Source organism: Carex rostrata, chromosome 11 (assembly GCF_964058835.1).
Source record: "Carex rostrata chromosome 11, lpCarRost1.2, whole genome shotgun sequence".
NCBI lineage: Eukaryota > Viridiplantae > Streptophyta > Magnoliopsida > Poales > Cyperaceae > Carex > Carex rostrata.
This window is the reverse complement of record NC_135928.1, coordinates 2,396,886-2,419,648: the sequence shown is the minus strand read 5'-3', so window position 1 is coordinate 2,419,648 and position 22,763 is coordinate 2,396,886. Positions and strand designations below refer to the sequence as shown.

Genomic DNA, 22,763 nt, shown 5'->3' with positions numbered 1-22,763 from the left:
ATAACAACATCCATCATGCCTCACTTTTACAAATAAAACCCAAAATGCTGTAAGAACCAACAGCAAGAAAATTGAATTGTGAAAGTGAGATCCAAGCTTCAAATGAAACGAATAAAATACCAAGTTGCTTTAATAATTAATTTGTTATTTCAGTCTTTTTTTAGCTCAGGATGAAAAATTCATTAGGTTCGAGGACTTTGTATCACTCGTCAATCTAAGTATCAGTAGGTATTATTCGCAATTAAAGGAAAAAAAGTCGCGTACAATTTACAGAATAGAAGCCATTGAATAGAAGTACCTCTCTATTTGACGCCTCTTAATCCATTTGCTCAACCCCAATCCAGTTGCTGTCGAAAATAATCACTGTGTCGGCTGTCTGGAGATTCAACCCCAATCCACCAGCCCGCGTGCTCAGCAAAAACATGAAGAATGGAGAATCTGGTCCATTGAATTTCTTGAGCAGCACGCCTCTCTCCACAGTCTTGGTTGTCGAGCCTGAGGTACTTGAAGCCATAGAGCTGGAGGTATATCTTAAGTACGTCGATCAGGCGTGTCATTTGGGAGAAAAGAAGAACTCGGTGGCCAGCTCTCTCGAGTTTTGGAAGGAGCCGATCAAGTAACTCGAACTCGCCTGATGCTCTCACAATTTCCTCCTCCTGCCACATGTTGTAATCATTGACAAAGAGGTAAGGGTGGTTGCAGCATTTTCGCAGTTGCATTGAGAGGTTTTGGAGTGACTTTGATTTTATTCCTGGTATAAATAAAAGTTGAAAATATAAATACAATTAGTAACGACTTATGGCATACATATACGTTCAAGTCAAGAAAAGCTAGTAGCGATAGAGGTGGTTGTGACCATAACACTAATAAACTCTGAAAGTGTATGCCTCTGACAATCTTGGTTTTCAATCCAATCCCTGACTTTCACACCGATCAAATATATGAAATAGTGGCAACACATGGCTTTAGTGCAAAATTGGTAAATAAAGAGAGACGATTGCTATGTTATATTGCATCTGCTACTTCAACAACTACTGGCCCTTAATTTTGTTGCCTTGACAAAAAAAAAATGGAAGAAACAATATTAATACATGCAAATTGCAAAAGACCCTTTGTTGAAAAATAAGTTATTTAACTATAATGTTACTGTTACTGTCCTTTTAAAATTTAGTTGCCCGAAAAGAAAGCCAAAAGTTTAGTTGAAAAATAAGTTATTTAACTATAAAAAATTTGGATCAGATAACCTTTTCAGCCAAAAGTTGCCCAAAAAGAAAGCAGACAAGAGAGAGAAGAACAGATTGATGTACAGTCTTATTCAATTTTTCATCTTATAAATTGCAAATCAACTCAAAAAGCTAATGTCTTGCCAGTGGTCAGTTTCTCCAATTTTTTTAGTACTAAAATATCCTACTAGCTAAACCCACTAGCCTCCAACTTTCATAATAACGTTTAGAGGCATTGATAAGATGCCTTCTGATAATTTAACATGATTTAATTGCAACCTTACAAAAGAGGCAAATTGAACAAATTAAAGCTTAAGGCCACATTGAATAAAAGGAAAGTTCTAAAATAATCAGGAGCCATGTACATATCTTTATAACAATTAAATTAATCCTTGAAAAATTGAAAATAGTAGAATCTACCATACCCGGTAACTAAGGTGCGTGCAAGAGCACACTCATGGTTTTTCAACAGGTGACCCGCATCGACAATCAGATAGAACCAGTGAACCCTGTTCAGAAACTTCTTGTCCTTCATTATGAGATCATAGTGTGTCAGCAAGACACTGAACTTACCATCACCAAAATACTCTTCCCTTACTGCTTTTCTCTGTTCTGGCCGGCCATCATACAAGACCACTGTGACACTGCATGCGTTAATCAAATTTATGTTATAATAATGTTCCACTCTTCATATATCAAATACGGAAAAATCAAATTTCTATTTTTTTCAGGAATATAGAAGTTTGCTGAGTTGTTTGCCTACAAATAATGCACTTTGTAGTGTTGTCATATGTAGTAAAACAGCTTAACCACCAGGTGGTGGTTTGAGATTCAGGCAGTCGCTCAAAATTAGTAGTGATGTGGGACAACTATATTTCTTTTGGAGCTAAACTCAAGTTTGATAAATTTTGATGTTTCTGTTCTTCTCTTTCAAGTTATTTTTCAGTTTGTGATGCCATGCGTTGTAAAATCAGCAAACCAGTGTTACTTGAAACCAGTACACTTGGTTCTCTCAGATCTTACATTTGAAACCAGTACTACTCGTCAATCTAAGTTTCAGTTGTTAATACTAAAATAGAAAGAGAGAGAGAGAGATTTAAAGGAAAAATGTCAGGTATAATTTACACAATACCCTCAAGACTCAAGAGTAAGCCATTGAATAGATGTACCTCTCTTTGACGCCTCCCTTCATCCATTTGCTCAAAAAGCCAGAATTCTTCTTCATTTCGGGCTGCCAGACAGTTTACTTCACGTTCACTCGGTACATCTGTGCCCAAAGAGCTCATGCCCTTCTGCATAATTTCTTACAACAAAGCTCTCTGCTCCTTTGCTGCATTGGTAAAACAAACAAAGTAAAAACCAAAGAAATGAGGTTCTAAAATCAACAAAATTTATGATGCAAATCTGAGTGCAAACAAGCAAAATCTGTTTTCAAGCTTGAAATATTTTTCATTAATTTATATCAAAGCAATCATCCAGTTTATAGGATATTAAATGATAAAATATATAGTAGTATCTTCTCCTTCACCAGTAAGCACGAGTATAAATGGCATGACTGACAGAGGAAGACTAGCAAATCTGAATTTAAGAGTTAGATTAACTAAATAACCCTTTACCGTTGGAGGTGGTATTGAACAGGCCAGCCTGAATAACCTTGGCATCATTACCCATTTTCTGTTTGGCACGGTCTAAAATGTCCTCATCTATCGACTCAACACTAACCAGTATAAAGACCCTGACCTCTTTCTTCTGTCCAATCCTGTGGGCTCGGTCTTCAGCCTGCTGGTCCATCTGTGGGTTCCAGTCTCTGTCAAAAATAATCACCGGGTCAGCTGTCTAGAGATTCAACCCCAACCCACCGGCCTGCGTGCTCAGAAAAAAAATGAAGAACGGCGAATCTGGTGCATTGAATTTCTTGAGCAGCATGCCTCTCACCTCAGTCTTCGTTGAGCCATCGAGCCTGAGGTACTTGAAGCCATACAGCTGGAGGTATAACTTAAGTATGTCGATCAAGCGGCTCATTTGGGAGAAAAGAAGAATTTGGTGGCCAGGGTATTATAGTGCTTACACATATTGGAACTGTCTACCATAAAACAGTTGCAATTTCTTGTTTAGTCATGCAAGACATTGATCGGCATATTGCCTTGGTAGAGGATCCGGGCCCCCCTCTGGTACCAAGACCATTAGGTACTAAAAAAAAAAGTAGAAGTCTAAGTGCTGTTCTCTGATTTTAATTTTTTAATATATTTTTTGCTCCCAACTTTTACTTGATATGATTATCTCAGTCATGAATTTTATTTCAACTCAAAATGACAAAAAAAAAAAAAAACAGCATAGAAATAAAATTCACTGAGAACCAACTCTTATAATGGTACATTTCACCTGGATATGGGCTTCCTTCCTTAAACGGCTGAAATCTCCTCACTACACACAAGAAAAATATGATTAAAAAAAAAAAATCACAAATTGCTACTACCCGCTACAGCTCAAAACCCTCTCAAATTTATAGCAAAATATAAACAAAAAATTTATGCCAAGAATGTTCCATTCGCTGAATTTCAGTTCAACATAACTGAATCCCCTTTCATGCATATTTCAGTTGGACCTACAGATGTTTCTTCCTATACGCTTAGTATGATAATTCTACGAATGGGTTTTCGTTGACCTGCTTCGACCGTTCCACGGACAATCTAAGCCGTCCATATTTCCATTAAATTACATCTACGTTTTTACCAGTATCTTAGTTACATTTTGGGTACTTGAGCATTGCCAGCAGAACATTCATGCCAGGGTTTAACAAATCTTTCTGACAATTTAACTTGTAAACATACTAACCATTATATGTAACTCAAAACAACATTACCATATTGCTAAATAAATATAACATACATGACCAGCAATTTTTTGTGATAATTGTGGAAATACAAGTGAGAAAACTTCTCTATATAAAAGCTAAAAAGATGTTCTATTACCATCAGATAAATTAATCAAACAAAAATGATATAACAAAAGAAAAGAAACGTACTGGATATATGTTTGACAGAGATAGCGGGTCTCAGTGACACTGCAGGTGGGGCCGATTTGGCATACTCTTCCTCGTCGGAATCCGTGACCTAATCCCCTTCTTCATAGACCGGGTCCGCCTCCGCCACGTCAGCAACATCCTTTCCTTCTATGAGCTCATACACCACCTTGTCGAACAGCCCTAGTAAATCCTAGTCCTTCCTCTCCTCTCCTCCCATCTCGCAATACCCCTTCTGCTCCTGGTCCATGTGCGCCAGTCTCGCCTTGTCATCTCCTTTCCCTACATCTTTTACCCTCTCTTTCTCCCAGTGCTTGATCTTCCTGAAAGTTCCGATAAGGTTGAACCAACGGTTGCGGCACTGCGTTGGTCCACGGTGGACCCCTCGCACGCCGCATCCATCTGAGACAGCGTTCCACTTGGGAGGTGCCACGTGTCCCCCGTCTGGAGAGTAGAACGGACGCCTTCCCCTGCCGCTAACAGGGCTGCCTCCGCCACCCTCTACGTCGTGCTTTGGCCGGATTAACGATTGGATCTCGCGCCAGATCCAACGTGGCATCCGAGGTTGGGACCTTTGTGGAGATAAAAGTGATAAACTGGCTTGGCTTCTTTGCGATTTTCCATTTTACCCTTTTCTTTCTGTTCAACGTAGGTCGAGTACGAAGGTAAATCGGTCTTTCCAGATTCCTCTTTCTTTCTCTTTATTTTCCTGGGGTTTTATTTTTATTTTTACTTTTGTTCGAGTAAATTTGGGCGTTCCTGTTTTTTTTTACTGGTATTTCAAATATTAGCAAAAAAAAATATTTAATAATATTTATAATTAATATTTAAATAAATTGATTCAAAATCTAAATTATAAGTATAAAGTTAATTAATATAATAAAGGTCAATCCGAAACAACATCGACTTAATGAAAATCGAATATATCAACAGTAATAGATGTATTTGACACCTTGTATTTGTCAAAGAGAAAATAAATATTCAATTACTACAATTGAAAATGTATAATAAAATTGTAAATATTAAAATTATGTGGTTCATATCTTATTTCATGCTCAAAACCTCTTTGCAAACTATACTTTTGGTATACATTTATAGATCATCAATTTTTTCTTTCTGTTTCAATATGACTTTTGTTATACGTCGTGACGTATTTTTTGACAATGTGAAATATACTAGACCATGCAAAAAAAAAAAAAAAAATCAGTTAAATAAATGCCGACGTTGGAAATTGTTCATCCTTGTGCTTTATTAATTGTCATGATAAAACCCAAACAAATAATATGGACACATTAAAATTCTCGGTTGAAAAATTCTTTTACCAGCCTGCTTGCTTTACCATATAAGTTAAAATATAATATTGCTTTTTTTTTTCCTTTTTTTAATAATTGTCAACATAGAATTCACATTTTACATAACAAATTTGTATATGTTGTTTCGTCGTTGCAGCTATATTCAATAATTAACACTGCAAAATTGAAATAGACGTACAGTTTACAATTTTTTTTTTTAATATTAAGTTCATTCTCTATTCAGCAATCTTTTACTTTATCGCTCTCTAATTAAGATCTACTTCTATTCATATATTATATTGTTTGTCTGCTTTCCATTAAGTATTTATATATAATTAATGCAACCTTTAATTTTCTTGAACTTCTAGGAATATAAATATTTGTTTTGGTTGTGATCCGTTTGGTTTGGAAAATGTATATTTTATGTTTTTCATTTTAAGTAATACGTTTGATGATATTGTTTTGAGATTTTACTTTGATTTCTTCAATTAAATCCTTTTCGTTAGCTTAATTTAAAACATATTTATATCAAAAAAAAATTTCAACCTTCATGTTCAAATTAGGATTTAAATTATTCTCATTATTGCCTTCAAAAGAGAAGGTTGAAAAGCACAAGTCTTCCAAAGTTTGTCATCCATCAGCATAAAGGTTAGTATTATTTGTAAAGACTAATATATTACTCCAAAGTAACAACACAATTTATTTTATTTATTGAGGGCACTGAGGACAATATGTCTTATTCACTATATATTACAGATTCACAGCCATGATCTATTTAGTGTCAATGCTCAATAATTTTAAATTTTACATGTCCGAAATTCAACATAGTATATAGGCTGTGGCTAATTTGCTGCCGGCAGCATTTCTGCCGGCGGTGCTGCCACTGTTTTTTCTATTTTTTTATGTTCAAACGACAAATATAAACCGTTAGATGTTTAGTCTATATTATAATCTACTTGGAGACCAAATTTTACATTTTTTTGAATTTTTTTACTATATATTAAGCTGGTTTGAAAACCGCTGATTTCAATGCTGCAGAAATTTACTGAAATCAGCGGTTTTCAAACCAGCTTAATATATAGTAAAAAAATTCAAAAAAATGTAAAATTTGGTCTCCAAGTAGATTATAATATAGATTAAACATCTAACGGTTTGGATTTGTTGTTTGGACATCACACGGTTAAATATAGCCCCGGCAGCACCTCTGCCGAAATGCTGCCAGCAGCAATTTAGACAGACCCTAGTATATATTATGTAATATTTTCTTATCTTATTAAAGTGTATACATTATATAAATATTCTAAAAAGAAATGAAGACATAACTAATTAATTATCAATCAATAAAAATTTATGAAATGACATTTAAAAAATCAAGTATGTGACAGTTAAATAAGGGTGTTTTGAAAAGTTTTGGAACAAAACAAAAAACAGGGAAAGATGAGTAAACTTAGATTCTGTGAGATTGAAAGCGATGGAGAGACATCAACAAGTACGTATGGCGAGCACCTGTTTAAATAAATTTAGACTTCTACATATAAAAAATAAAAATAAAAAGACACATAGAATTAAAAAACAGACTATTCAATTAGAGCGCTCATAGTCAATCCGAAATTGCATCTTTTACTCATAACTGTTAACGGATTAGAACATCTATGTGCTTAATATAAGAATGGAGCTAGATATTCAATGACTTAAAAAATACTTACATTTACTTGAAACTAGCTAAGTGTCCGTGCGTTGCAACGGGATTGAAATATTATTTTGATTACTTTCTTTAGATGTGATTAATATTTATTTGATTTTGTCATAATGTATTAATTAATAATGAGAGAAACAAAAATTAATGAATTGTTAATAGATGAAAACACAAACAACCACATCAAATAAGCCACGGAAGATCCGGGAATGTATCCTCTGAGATATCTCAACTTTTGCGTAACTTTGCGTATCCGGTGAGATATTTCAACTTTTGCGTGACACGTGTCCGGTGCCTATTCAGTGTAGCGCAGGGGGCCAGTACTGTTTGAACTTTGTGATTCGTGCAGAACGTACTTTAATGGTTGTGATTTCCCAAAAAGTCATGCAAAATATGAGATATCTCAGAGGATGTGAATTCATCAAATTCCCCAACTTTTGCGTGACCGACAGTGCGTATCCTCTGAGATATCCAACTTTTGCCTGACCGACGTGTCAGGTGCCTATTCGGGGTGATGTAGGGGGTCAGTATTATGTGTGTTTTGAGATTCGTGTGGAGCGTATTTAAACGGTTGAGATTTTCCATAATGTCACCCAAAGTTTGAGACATCTCAGAGGATACGAATTCGGGAAAACGCGTGGGGATTCTGTTGAATTACTATGCGGCGTTTCATGTAATGGATACAATTTTAATTAAATTTAGATTTCTACACGCTTGACAACATTAAACAGATGTATAAAATTAAAACTATTTATTAAAGGCTGAGATTAAGATCTATTTTGATGAGTGGCTGAGATTTATACAATCAACGGCTCAGATCTTCTCTGGACAAATAGAGGTTTGGGTTCTAAAAAAATTAGCATGCTATTTAGTTGGGAGGATAGTGCACATCTGGAAAAAAAAAAGTGCAATTTTTACACATAAATAGTTATATTTCCCTTAATCTCACATATTACTAGAAATTCTTTATTTAAACATTCTCTGTAAATATTTGGACATCTCCAAAAAAAACAAAAAAAAAAATGATTTTACAAATCTTACTAGTAATTACTAGTGATTACCAGCTAATACACTTTCACCTTCCACGAGTACTTCAATACCACATATTTATGTGTCAGTTTTGAATTTCAAAGTTCAAACAGTTGATTCGAACCGTTTAACATGATCTCCATATTAAAATGTGCTCGGATACCAAATTTTATATTTTTTTTTGGAACTTTTCGGTAGTTATTAAGATATGTACAAAATTGTCATTTTCAGACAATTTTGAACCATCATAAAACAACAATTTTAAAATATTCTAAAAAAAATAATAAACTATTTCCAAAAATGTTAAATTCTGTCTCCAAACACATTTTAATATGAAGATCACGTTGAACGGTTCGGATCGATTGTTTGAATTTTCGAATCGCAAAAATAACTTATAAATATATGGTGTCAAGTTATGTCACCATGATGTAATTGATCTATATGCACGTGTCAATCTAAATTTAACAAATAATATAAAGTTTATCTAACACAAACGCTTGTCCTTTAAAAATGGTTAAGAATCAAAACTTGTCCATATTTTTCAAATTAAAAAAGTCTAGCATTGTACAAACATTAATGCAGAGCATTATGAAAAATTTGCATTCCAAGTCCCGACATTTTTATTTTTAATCATTTTTTAAAATATTTTAATAAAAATAATCAGAATTCAGTCAAAATTTTAAAAATACTCAAACCGTGAATAAAATTCACGGTCCCAAATTTTAATTCGAACCGTGGAAAAAATCCACTGTCCGTGATATAAATTCCGATTGGCAGTGAGAAGACGGGACCTAATGTCGGCTTAATAATGTTGTCGATGCTTTGAGGTTGAGTGAAATCAAAGTCGGCCCATAAAGCCCAATTCAACTTATTTATTTGATTCAGCTCAATTCGCATCTTTGTTGATTGGCTGAGGTAAAAAGGCGGGCCCCACCTACTTGACATTTGACTAAATGAAAGGCAGATAGCGCCATGCATGATTTCATTCATCATTTTTTTCCTTTGAGATATCTCCATTTCAAACATAAATGGATGCCTCAATTTCTCATTTTATTTAATCTTCACTGTGGTTTCTGTTATATCCCGAAATTTTAAAACATAATTAATTTGCTAAATTAAAAAATTTAGTTAATTAAACGACCTTTCAAATTTTTGTCTGATTAATTTTAAAGTGAAACTAAAATTTCGAGATATAATCGAACTATGAATTTAATGTGTACTAAGTTAAGAATTTGAATCTAAAATATAAATTCTATAAATTAATGGTAATTATTCGAGTAGTTCGTGAATTTAAAAATTTGTACAAGTTCCGTTGAACCATTTAGAAAAAAAAAATTATTTGTACGAATAAACAAATAATTGAATTGAATTATATATTTATTTATTTATACGAATAACTTCGTATAATTATACGAAGTTATTCGTATAAATAAATAAATATATGCAAAGTTATTCGTATAAATAAATAAATGGATGAAACCATTTTTTATTAATATAAATAAATAATGATGACTCAAAGGAAACCATTTCTTTTATTTATTTATATGAATAAATAAAAAATGATGAAATCATTTATTTATACGAATAACTTCGTATAATAATACTCTTATTTTGATTTGTATGAATAAATAAAAAATGATGAATGAAACCATGCATGGCGCTATCTATATTTCATTTAGTCAAATGTCAAGTAGGTGGGGCCCGCCTTTTTATCTCAGCCAATCAACAAAGATGCGAATTGAGTTGAATCAAATAAATAAGTTGAATTGGGCTTCATGAGCCGACTTTGATTTCATTCAACCTCAAAGCATCGACAACATTATTAAGCCAACATGTGGACCCATCTCCTCACTGCCAATCGGAATTTATATTCCGGACCGTGGATTTTTTTCACGGTTCGAATTAAAATTTGAGACTGTGGATTTTTTTCACGGTTTGAGTATTTTTAAAATTTTGACTGAACCCTGATTATTTTTATTAACATATTTTAAAAAATAGTTAAAAATAAAAATGTCGGTTCCAAGCCGCATTTAAAAAAAAAAATCTTTAACCTGGCCATTTTTTTGAAATAAAATATTTTAGTATTGAGGAATTAATATTTGAATTCAATTTTCAATACGTTAATTTGAATTCAACTTGAGTGTTTGCCGAAGTTTTTATTGGTGGTAAATAAAAAAAAATGGTAAAGATTTTGAAAAAAAAAAATTAAAACTAAAAGGCAACCATGCCAATAAACAAAAATAGTCCTAGACGTCATTTCAGACGAAGAGTCAGATAAAAATTAAGAAAACAATAATGCACATAACACCACCTAAAATGGCGTCCAGCCTAAAAAGATTTGCAGATTTTTCATGCAAGTTTTATGTGGATAATTTAATTGGTTGTATTAATTACGTTCAACTATGTACCAGTACCTATTATTGTACGGTACCCAATTTCATATTTTGTATACTACATTGTATTCCTATGGGATTCTCTAAAGAAAATTGAGTGTCTCATTGCGCATATTGTGCCCCTCCATTGTAGCATAGCCCTTTTTTTTAACTCTTGGATTGTTATTTATTTTAGTTGTTTTATTTGTTCCTTTCAGGCAATAAGAATGAGGTGATTGGATTTTCATATCAGATTTCTTAGGAGTTCAAGCACTGCTCACATACATTTCAGGAGGCATCATTTGCATTGCGGCAAAGAACTTCCCCATTTGTTTATTTTTGTTTCTCTTTCATTCATTTTGTTAGTTCAGATTACATTTGTTTTGTCACTAGCTGTTTATTGTTCCTATATGATCATTAATTAAATCAAATTGAAATGTTAATCAAGTAGTGTAAAGCACAATTATGTGATTACAATTCTATTTTCATTTCTTAGAAAGCTGATAGTCAAAATCTTAACATCAGTTAAAGTCATAATCAAGTCAACAAGAATGTATTGAATCACAAGACGCATGAAAACGTTGGTTGGTGACATTTGGGATCCCGAATTTTTTTAATCCAAGCTCAGAAGTCAGAAGTTCTTAATTTTTACATTTAAGCGAAATAGATTGAATTTTTGAAATTGAAGCAGTATGCTAGCATCTAGATAAAATTTTGGGAATCTTTACTCTTGGATTAAGTCTTCGTAGCGTCTATATATAGTTTAAGGTAATCAAACATGAATTTCTTAGTGTGGATTAAGATTGATTTAATTCTACTTTTGTTGCCGAACGACCACAATGTGAGGAGGGAACAATCAAGTTTCCATTGCATATTTAGGTCTAAATGGAACAATTAAGATTGATTTAATTCTATTTTTGTATTCTTATCCTTTTAAATTTAATTTTATATATATTACATTTTTATTTGTTAAGTATTAGTTTATTTATAATATAATTCTGCTCGCTAAATTTAACGGGTAATGTATTAATAAGAATAATTATTCAATAAACTGATAGTTATGTGATCTAAAATTAATATAGAAAATAAATAAATATGTTACTTTAAAAATATATTTGAAATACTTTATGTAGTACACACACACATCAATCTCTTCATAATTTGCTAATTAAAAGAATATTATTTTTGTGATGATGAAATTGATTTATATACAATGGCATTATATTAATGTAGTTAATTGTAGTGACAAAAAGTTATAATATATAATTTTATATTTATCAATTTTTTAATAGGATAATAAGATACAAAATAATTCTTATTCATATTCTTATCCGATAAGTTAATGATTTTTTTTTTCACCTGTACTTTATTTGTTAAGCTAATAAAAAAAATCTTATAAATTATATTAGATCGAATTCTAAAACCTATCCTTATAAAATCAAACATTGTCACAATAAACAAATGAAATAAGGAACTCGGACGAATATCTTTTTCTTAGGGCATCTAGCCACGGAATGGCATGTAATGATCGCTTTGATACAAAATTCGGTTTAACATTTGATTGGAACTATCTGATTCACATTAAGATTCACACTTACTTGATATACATAAATTATTTTAAAATTGTAATCTTGTTATATTTCTGAAACTCAATTTAAGTAGCTTAAATATAGAAATTGGAATGAGTTTAGGTGGTTTCACATTTTAGCTTAGGAATAAGTTATGCTGATTACTAGCCTTTGAACCGTCTGATCGAAATCGAATTGATGGACGGATCTGCCTTGCCGCTTGCGTGGAGCCATCCAATAATATTTCGTACAATGGCGAAGAAGTGCCGAATCCCGCCATCCCATCATCCAATAATAGCATCAATCAAGAGATCAGGTCCGTGTCTCTCTCCAGCGCAGATCCTGCGCCGTCTGATCCACCACTTCTTTATTCTTGGCTTCTTACCTATGCGCTCCTTCCTCCGACGACGAACGCCAGCCCAAACCAAATGTCGTCGAACCAACCAAACCCGAACCCAATCGGACCAGCACCCCCACTGCTTCGTCTGGTTGAGAAACCGGACCGAGGCCGTGCCTTGATCACCACCGGTCCGGTCAAACCGGGCCAGATCGTCTTGGTCGACTCCCCTCTTGTGGTCTACCCCTCCTCACTCGCCTCCCTTCCCGTCTTCTGCTCGCGTTGCTTTCGCATCCTTCCATCCCAGCCGTTCCGTTGCCCATCCTGCCACGTGGCGCGCTTCTGCTCCGCCCGATGCCTCTCCCTCTCCCATCCCGCCCTCCTCTGCCACGCTCTGCCTTCCCTTATCTCTGGCAACGTCACTTGGCCTGACGATCTCTTGTTCCTCCTCTCCGCCTATTCCCTCCCCTCCAGTTCGCTCCTCCAGTTGCTCTCCCTTCATTCCAATTCACGCTTTTCTGATGAATCTATAGAAATTCTTCATTCTGAACTATCTTCTCTTTTGCCTTCTAACGTTGTTCCCTTGCATTTCTCCACTGAAACCACATCCTCTCTTATATCCAAGGAAAAGAACAATTCTTTTGCACTTGTAATCCCCATGGATCCAAAATTTGAAGTTTGCGGGGTTGCTGGGGCCCGTGCATATGGCCTGTACCTCTGGTCTTCTATGCTCAACCACGATTGTTTGCCTAATGTATGTCGGTTTGACTACGTTGACGACCTCCACCGAGAAAATAACACTGATTTTATATTCAGGGCCTTGCATGAGATAAAAGAGGGGATCGAGATATGCACAAGTTATGTTGGTGTTACTAGAGGATATCGAAAAAGGCAGAGGAGGCTAATGGAGGATTACGGGTTTAAATGCGAGTGTAACAGGTGCAAACTTGAGGGTCAATTGAAGGAGAACCAGGTAGAAGAAGAAGAGGCTGAACAAGATAATGAAGAAGACGAGGTGGGGGAAGAGGAATTGGAGATGTCGGACATTGATGATGATGATTTCCTGCATACTGAATACTTTGAGAGGTACATTTGTGATTGTGGTGGCTACCTGGCTCCTTTGCCTCCTTCGCAAGATGGGGCTGTATCGAATTTGAGGGAATGTAATGGTTGTGGTATTGTTAGAAAAGATGATCCCGGTGGCGATGGGGATGCCAATTTGTGAGTAAGACCACCCCTCCACCCCTCCATATCATAAGGTTACACGCGGTACAGAAAACTGGTACAACTGGTGTAATGTCTGTTGATCACGAAATATAGTTAACTAGCATGCATGCATACATATTATTTTTTTTTTTTCTTCCTTTTTGGTTATTCCCGATAGCTTCTGTTTTGTTATTTGTCAATTGTGTTTGTGTGTATCTTGAGGTTTGAAATAAGTCATGCTTGGAATGGCCTGTTAGGGTGAAATCAAAATTATGCAGCTGTTCAATTCGTTTGGAATCCTCCTCTGTACTATATTCCTAAGCTGTTGATAGTGCTCACGTCAAATTGACCTCAGCATGTATGCAGTAGTTCAAAAAACTTGCAAATTAATACAATAAAGTTTCAAGACCTGAGAAATATTTTATGTAAGAGAAGCTGAAATGGAACTATAGATTGGTGGCTTATTCCACAAAAGAAAACAACTTTATTCATGATGATAAAATTAATTTTGGAAACTTACAATAATAAAAGATCCTTTTCAAGCTGCTACAATTAAGTACCAATGTTAAAAATCCAATAAAATGGAAAGCATAGATTGACATGACAATAAGTATATAGGCTTATGGCTGGGCAATTGTGTAACTTTGTAAATATTTTTTCTTAATATAAATTAAAAAAAAGTACATATATGTACTTGTTGGAGGCGGTTTATAATAAGCTCTTCTGCAGTAGTGAGAGTAACGTCGGTCACATGCAAATGGCGCATTAAACCACTCCTCAAAAGTGTTGTACTGAGTTGAAAATGGTGGGTAAAAGAAAGTTGAGCAACGATCATATATAACTCTTGGAGACTGTTTCGTATTGGAGTACATATGTTGTACTTGATAAATTAGATATTGGAAAATGGTTATATGTAAAACTAGTACAAAGTTCAAATTGTTATTTGAAATATCTCTAATAATATCATAAACTATCTTTTTCCATTCAAAATAACTTAAGAATCATGGCATAAACTATATATCATTTTCTATTAAAAAAAACCTAAGTATTATGGAATAAGCTATCTATCTTTTTTTATTTAAAAAACAAAAGTAATATGAATCTTGAAAAACATTGATCATTGAAATAAATTTTCAGTCTGGGCTTTTAAATAAAAACCTATGTAGCATAACATTCGCTATAGTGCATAACGTGTAGTGTGTAGCGTAAATAGGGGACCGCTATTACCGCTATAGCAGTCGTAGCTGAAATAGCACACTTTTATTCCATAGCTTAGCATTAAAAGTCCAAAAACGCTATAGCACCGCTATTGTATCATCATAGCGCGCTATTTAGAACATTGATTTTTTTAGATATGAAGTTTGTACAGATGGATACTTTGTTAAATTTAATTATATTTATATGAAATTTATATTGTTATAGGTGCTTTGTTAATTATCTCTTGTTTTTTCTTCTTTCCTTGTGTTGATCGTGACACAATGTTATGATTAAATTTAACAAATGAATTAGATAAATAAATATTAAATGTAATTACATAAATAAATAAATAAGGAGAGAATAAACATTCGTAATTTTTTTTTGTTTGCATTCAAATGACCGTAAGCTTTACATTCATTTTGGGACACACATGTTTGATTGTAAATATAAAAGATTCCCTAATTCATTTAAAAGTTATCCTTGGATTTGTTGCGAGTGTATAAGCAGCACTCTGATATCCTTATTCTCAACACCTTCGAGATAAAGGAATTATAAATAGTGCAGTGTGTAAGACCAGTCAAAGCTGCCTCATGCCATATAAGCATCAGAGGAGATTCCATGAAGGAAAGACCTAAAATTTGAAAAGAAGGAATGAAATAGGTCTATTTAGAAGTATTTGGGCCTGTAAAAGCATTGTTTCTTCTTGGTCCGACCCTAGATTGTAGGTCTTCTAAAGTGTGCTGGACCACTAAGAGCCGGGGATCATCTGCTGGTATTTTCCTTCACTGCATTATAATCAAGAACACCAAGGAGGTGATACATATAAATAAGAAAAAATGCAATAGTAACAACATCTACAGTATGACAAACTTACAAGAACTCCCTCTTCTTAAAATCAAGGTACCATCAAGATTTTTAATGCACAAAAAAACACAGTATGTGCTAAGGAATGTTTGTATTAGTCTAGAGAGAATCCAATTAAAAACATTTCTTTTTCTTTATTGGATAAGTCAAATAGGTGACCAGCAGGAAGAAGTGATAGATCCTATGTTAATCTAACATGATTTTTCACAATGTTATTTAATCCACCACAAGCAAAACTGCTCCAAATTGGAATTGCATATTTGTCAGGGAAAAAGAATAATTTCAATGAAATTTTTTTGATTGAATTATTCTAAAGATTCACACTTGCAATTATCAATTCTTTGATAGTAAACAAAAAGGAATAGAATTTTGGGGTTGGGGGGAAGGAGGGGATTAGATTGCAATTTCTTTTATCTCGATTAATAACTAAGTCACAAGTTCTTTTCAATAGAGATAGTAACAATTAATTATCCTTTTCCAAAGCACATAGGCTCAGCAACAATGAAGGTATAATTGCAAAATCCTAAATTTTCAAACCCAGTTCCTAAAGGAAAACTCCCTATACTAATAAACAGACATGTAAATTTAAAAATTTCAGTAGAGTAATCTATCATACATTTTAGTAAACCAAAAAGAAATAGTACCTTCAAACCCGTGGTAAGCCTCAACTGCAGGAAGTGGTGGCACTATTTTACGACTTTGCAACATAACCATATGTAATTTGCAATTACATATCCACCAGTCTACACATACATGGGTATAATCAATGCAAAAAGGAAATAAGCAAGTCAAAACCTTTTGGTAGCAGTTCAGTTTTGTTATTTACATATCTTGAAATAGTTGATCTTTCACATCTCCAGTCTCTTAATTGAGGTTGCTTTGAGAGCTCAATTGGCTCTTATTCTTAAAAATAAAAAAACATGCCAAAACTAAAGAAACAAGAGGAGACACCAGAAATAATGCCTTTTTAAGAAAAGATTTATAAAAGTAAACAACGCAAAACAAGACAAAATTATCATAAATTTTAGAGCAAGATGCATCCCTCTCTCAGTGTAACCAACCATGGCTCCCTCCACAAATGTCTACAGTATCACGCAACACGCAACAGAACGAAATAAGTAATAAAGAGTTGCAATCAAAATCCAACCTAAGGGACAACCAAATAAACATTTTGTGTCAAATCAGGTTTAAGTTGTGCTCTCCTGATGACTCAAAAGTCATGCTTTGCTGCAAGTCAGCAATGTTCCAAGTTTATACATAGTACTTCTACATTAGTAAGATACTGTAAGCATCCTACTGAAGAAGTTATTTTAGTAGGAAGTATAAAGGCCCCTTATCATGTAGTTTCATGCAAAAAGAAACTGTATAAATAGAATTTGTACTAAAAAACAAATGAAATGACAACAAGAGATGTAATATATGACACAAGCTTCTTCTTATGCAAGCACTCCATAAAAAAACTAAAGTGACATTTTAAATGAATAAAACCACTTGTAGTTAACTCTAATTAGAGTATGTGGTAATTATTATGGGTTATCTAATAAGGAGTCTAGAGCTTTTCTACAGACTCAAGCCTTTAAAAAGGAAATGCAAAAGCAAAACAAATAAATAAGGATGTACCTAGTGCCGAAAGCTCCCACACGTTGTGGGAATCTGGGGAAGGGAATATCTAGGCAGCCTTTCCCTTGCAATTTTGAAAGAAGGCTGATTAGAACAAATAAATAAATAAAATAAATAAAGAAATAATCAAAACTCACCACATGTAACTCAATAGTTGGGGGCCTTGAGATGGTGTACTCCTCAAAAACCCTAAGTCCAGAGTCGATATCACCACACTGAAGATAACACCTGCAGATAGGCCGTGCCAAGGAAAAGTCAGCATTCACTCAAAAGGCTTGCTCTGAAAAACATTATAAACTTGAGTTTGTCTATGTACAATTATCACAAGTTCCTAATCACTTTGGAGGTATCCATTTTTGACATAGATATATGATCTGCAACAGCATTGCCTGATGCCAGAATTGAGCATAAATTGAGAGTATACATGCTTAAATCAGAAGAATTAGGGTGTAACTTAGGTCTCATTATGCAACTGAATGCTAATTGAGGCTTGATAAGGGAAACTGAGATAAACTATGCAGCTGGGTTTACAAATAGAATACATTAATAGTTAGGCTTGGCACAAGGAGGCACCAACGAAGATCTCGTTTTAATCTCAAAAACTATATACAATACATTATATTTTACCTTATTTTTTTAATGAAAAAGGAAAATAGACACAGACGAGATCTTGCAGGGCTTTTGGAATTCCAGAAAACCCAATCCATGAATATTGATTCTTCCCCTTTCTTACAAGAACCTAAAAGAAAACAATTACAGTTGTAAATCACAAACACAAATTGGAATTTCTTGTTTTACATATAGGACCCTGCAATTTGTGATTTTACATATCTTCTCTATACATTTTTTTAAGGAAAAATTGGCTCACCGCATACCCTAAAGTGGGTAGAGACATGTACCAAGGTCGTGGTGCTGCCCTGCGACATCACCTCCTGGTCGTGCTTCCAATCCACGAACACAAGCGACACCGAGGCACACAAGCAAAAAAAAAAAGAAAACACCTAGGGCCAAGGAGACGGAGGCCGGAGATGCGGATCGCGGAGAGCACCGTGCGCGGCGCGTCTGGGGGGCTGGTCGCTTCGCTGTCTCGCTGGTGGGGATTAGGTTAGAGTTAGTAACTTAGGTCAGAGAAGGCAGAGATGGGATTACGGAAAGCACCTCAATTTGTCTCCAAGAGATAAAGAGGAAGCGTAGGCGATTGAGGGAAGAAAAGCCACCGACTGAGGAGACGAAGAGAGAAAAGGAAAGAGAGAGGATCCCAAGAGAGGAAAGAGGGAGGAGATGGAGATGGAGATGGAGATGGAGAAAGAGAGAAGTGGATCCGTTTTCCTGCCAGAGACTGAGGGAGAAAGAAAAATCCGTGTGGCTTTGTATGTTGCAGGTTGATATATAATTAATTTCAGACTTGTACACAAACGGATACATAAAATACATGCATAATATCTCATATTTAACAGAATGGTTTAGAATCGTTGGATCTGGTGAATGAAAGGCTGAGATCGTCTCTGGACAGATACACCATTCAGTCCCCTTTATTTCAAGGTGCTATTATAGGAGTTCTGATTAAAATGTTGACATGTTCATCTAAGACAAATCCCAATTCATTTCAAAGAGAAAAGCCTTACAATTAGCTCCTGAACTTTTAAATAGGATTTTGTTTCAGTTGGGCCTGTTATTTTTTAGTTTGCATCAATTGACCAGTCTTCACATTTGTTAGAATAAGAAGTGTTTGTCATAAAATATTAGTTTGTTAAGCTTCCTATCTAATTATTGACACCTAAACAATTGTCATTTGGTAAATTCTAGTCAAGCGTTTAGCATAGTAGATTAATATTTTCAACCGCGGTCAAAGATAAATAATATTATAGTAATCCTTGTTGCTGCTTAATTCGGTGTTGGTCAAAAATCCAATATTAATAGGTAAGGCCACACAACAAAAAGGAACGTTATGTGCAAACTGCAAAGTATAAAGATCAAACTTCTCTCTCCTATGCACTTCACCGCATTTAATACATGTAATGGGTCACAAAGTCGGAATGAGATCACCTGCCTAGGGCCACTGTCGGGTGGGGCCGGAGTAATTTTTAACATTTAAATATTTGATCTGGGTCCACTTTGAACCCACCAGCAGTGACTCTAAGAGCATAAATTTCCTATCCCCCAAGATGCAGGAGATTCGGTCTCACAATCATGTTATGATGCCGCCATATAAATAAATAAATAAATGACTGTAGCAATGAAACCACAATATTGAAAAATTGAAAACCGCACGCTCCGATATATATTAATAAAAGTATGCATTATTCTCTCATTAATTTCTCTTATTATTTTTCGGCAGCGGCTCTAATTAAATTTTTTTATTTATGAATTATATTGTATTCACGTCGAAAACTCTATATTTATTATGCTTAACAGTATATTTTATGAGATCTTATAAAATAGTAATTTAAACAATCAAAATGTTGATTACAATATGTAACATGACATTAATTTCTGAACATTTATATTTGAAAAATATCTAATTTTACCATCTGTTTACATAAATTATATTATATTTATTCATCAGAAATCTAGATAATAATGTATTTATGCAACAGCATGTATGCGAGTGCTTGTAAATTTGAGAATTTTGATGCAATCAATTTCATTATTTTATGCTACGGAACAATTCAGCACCATGCATGTCTCTGTCAGAATATGTAATTGGTTGTAATTAATTAAGACATTTGTAATATGTAAATTTAGAAAATTAATTAGACAACGGCTAGTTTGCCGATCAATCTCATCATGTAATCACTAGTACCAATTTAATCAATAGAGCACAGTGTCTCCAGTACGTACGCACCAATGATCAGGATCGATATCATTGGGGAATAATTGAGCAGCCCATCTTTGACCGAAAATTGGAAAAGCTCCGCAAGGATTATTGCTTCTCTGAAGGTACGAAATAGGAGAGACGAGACTTTCTGCACATCCATAAATGGAGTCGTAGCTAGGTAACATTTGTGAAGATGATGAGTAGTTGGATGGAGGGACAGTCTTTTCAGAGGTTCCATTAATCTTCATGTCATAATAATGTGTGGGAAATAAGATTTTTCCGTCACGAGTTGTAACAGGTCGCCAACATTTAGGGAAGCTCTCGATAGTGTGCTTATTTATCCAGTTACAACTGGCATAGTCCTCCAAGATATACAAATTGGCTTTCATTGATTCCAGATCATTATCTATAATACATAAGCATCCTCCAAGCTCTATTAATGTGCAATTTTCTAGTCCATCTGGAATTGGTAACATGCGTGTAGCGTCGGTCCTTACATCGAGGGAGAGAATTACCTTCGATTTTTTTTTTTTTTCATGATAATAGTTTCCAAGGAGAAGCCAATGAATAGCACCATTCAAGAATACTGGAGACCCCATTTTTGCCATGTAGTTAGGAATTTTTTCAAGCTGCCTCCAATTGCATGAAGCATCTGAACTACCGCCGAGAGTAAAAACCTCATACCTTGTACCAAAAAACATACCTCCATACATTCGCACTATTTTGTATGTGTCTGAGGAATCATCATATCCAATCCCCACAGAGAAGGCATCACTAACTTGTCGACCCATACAAATGGCGAAACTTTTGCATAGTTGTGCAGTTTCTCGTATTGTTGGGTTAACAACATTTATAAAATATCTATCAGAGACACACACCAAACCATTGCAGGAGTTTGATAATGTCGGATAAGAACATGTGACAAACCCATAAGGGAACCTAAAGTGCAATATACTAAAAGGGCAAGGTGATTTTGTTATATAATTTGTGGAGAAAATGAACATGTTTGAATCCTTCAATGCAACAATCGGGTCATTATGACTCATTCGGTTCTTCAAGTGCTGATAGGTAAAGTGGGATGTGCTCGTCATGGAAGCCCACGCCTTACACGTGCTTCGAAGTCTCATGATCGACTCTGCAGGTAACCGTAAGAAAATATCGTAGATCAAATCAAGAGGAATGTAGAGTAATCTACTCGATGATCTTAAATAATTGGAAGATTCATGTACTTGCATGTGGTTAACGTTGTTTTCAACTTGACTCTGGCTTTGATCGTTTAAGACGTTCATGGTTCTTATTTTGCTATATTCATATTGTGGCTTTTCTCCCTTTGATCTTTCAAATGCCCATTTCAAGCAAAAAAATTGGTCTTTGGTGCCAGGCATAACCTTTATCCCGTTGTAAGTGTTCAAGATTTTCTCTGCATCATCACGTGATTTAAAGGTCATGAAGCCATAACCCAGGGAATGGTTTGTTTGCGGGTCCTTTATGATCTTTACAAATTCTCCCTACAAAAAATTTTAAAATTTGTGAACAATACATTATAAGTAAATATGTAAATTGTGTTTGTAGAATCAAAATGTATGAAACATATATTGTATAAATACCAATTTGCACTTATGCGGGGAATCTCTCTGAAAGCATACATGTACTGAATCAAAGAGGAAGAAACAGAGGCAGAGATAATTCTCGCCGACCCAATATGGCAGGTTGCCAATCCAAAGGGTTTGTTCTTGCTCCTCCATGATGCCCAACATTCTACTTATTCCCCTTGGTCGCATTTGCAGGGGTAATAAAGAAAAAATTGTGAGGATCAAACCTCCAGAAGAGAGAATTGTAGTTTTCGAAAATAAGGAAAAAGAAACTGCGATAATAATTAATAAGCTCTTCCCCATATTCAACATGTAATATATATATATTAAGAGAGGACCTCCAATAACTATGGTCATATAAATTAGGAGTCACTAAATATATACAAACTATTTTTTAACTCACGTTAAATTCTGATGTCAGAATACGCGCGCAACCTAAGCATATATGTCGAATACAACTTAATTTAGAGTTCTAATTATGCCCGGTGCCTGAAGTAAATGAAGCTATTTTAATTTTTGCCAGCTTCTAATAAAAGAAAAACATATGAGACAGTACGTTGATGCATGGCAGGCTGCATCTGAGTTAATTTTATTATCTAGCTTGTAACAAATACAGTTTATAATTAGAACTAAAAATAGAGTTCCATCACAAGGATTAAAAATAGGAAAAATTAGTTATTTGTCACTTCAAAACTTTCAAATTGTAAAAATACCATTTCAAAATTTAAAATTATAAAAATATCACTCCAAACTTTATTAATTTGTAATTTTGTCACTCAAAATAATTAATAACTAAAATGCCCTTCCTTCTTGTCCTGCCTCCTCTTTTTCTTCAATTAGTAAAGTTGGACACGTTGGACCAATTCCAAGTAATGAACAAAAGGCGCTACGTTTTTGCCAATTCTTTTCTTCCAAGTTATGACCAAT

The 22,763-nt window shown here is 34.4% G+C and overlaps 2 protein-coding genes and 1 long non-coding RNA gene across 4 annotated transcripts in view; all 3 read right to left on the bottom strand.

Annotated features, from left to right (window-relative positions):
* LOC144562227 (putative ATP-dependent DNA helicase CHR719) overlaps positions 1-22,763 on the bottom strand; it is a 38,381-nt gene that overhangs the window by 715 nt on the left and 14,903 nt on the right. The gene's annotated exons all lie outside the window — the stretch shown is intronic.
* LOC144562228 (putative ATP-dependent DNA helicase CHR719) lies at positions 610-4,875 on the bottom strand. 2 transcript variants are annotated; one of them, XR_013514011.1, is made up of 6 exons: positions 4,249-4,875; positions 3,606-3,647; positions 2,964-3,030; positions 2,393-2,553; positions 1,649-1,867; positions 610-751 (listed from the first exon to the last, which is right to left on the bottom strand). XR_013514011.1 is itself a non-coding variant. In XM_078311411.1 (3 exons), exons 1-3 carry the CDS (start codon positions 2,446-2,448, stop codon positions 673-675), a joined length of 354 nt encoding a protein of 117 aa, XP_078167537.1. In that variant the 5' UTR covers positions 2,449-2,535; the 3' UTR covers positions 610-672. The 2 variants fall into 2 exon arrangements, 1 of the variants encoding a protein (XP_078167537.1); XM_078311411.1 differs by lacking the exons at positions 2,964-3,030; positions 3,606-3,647; positions 4,249-4,875 and having other exon boundaries at positions 2,393-2,535.
* Positions 17,554-18,423, bottom strand: LOC144562342 (uncharacterized). Its single transcript, XR_013514065.1, has 3 exons — positions 18,295-18,423; positions 18,054-18,165; positions 17,554-17,654 (listed from the first exon to the last, which is right to left on the bottom strand). It is a non-coding gene; the product is annotated as an uncharacterized LOC144562342 (long non-coding RNA).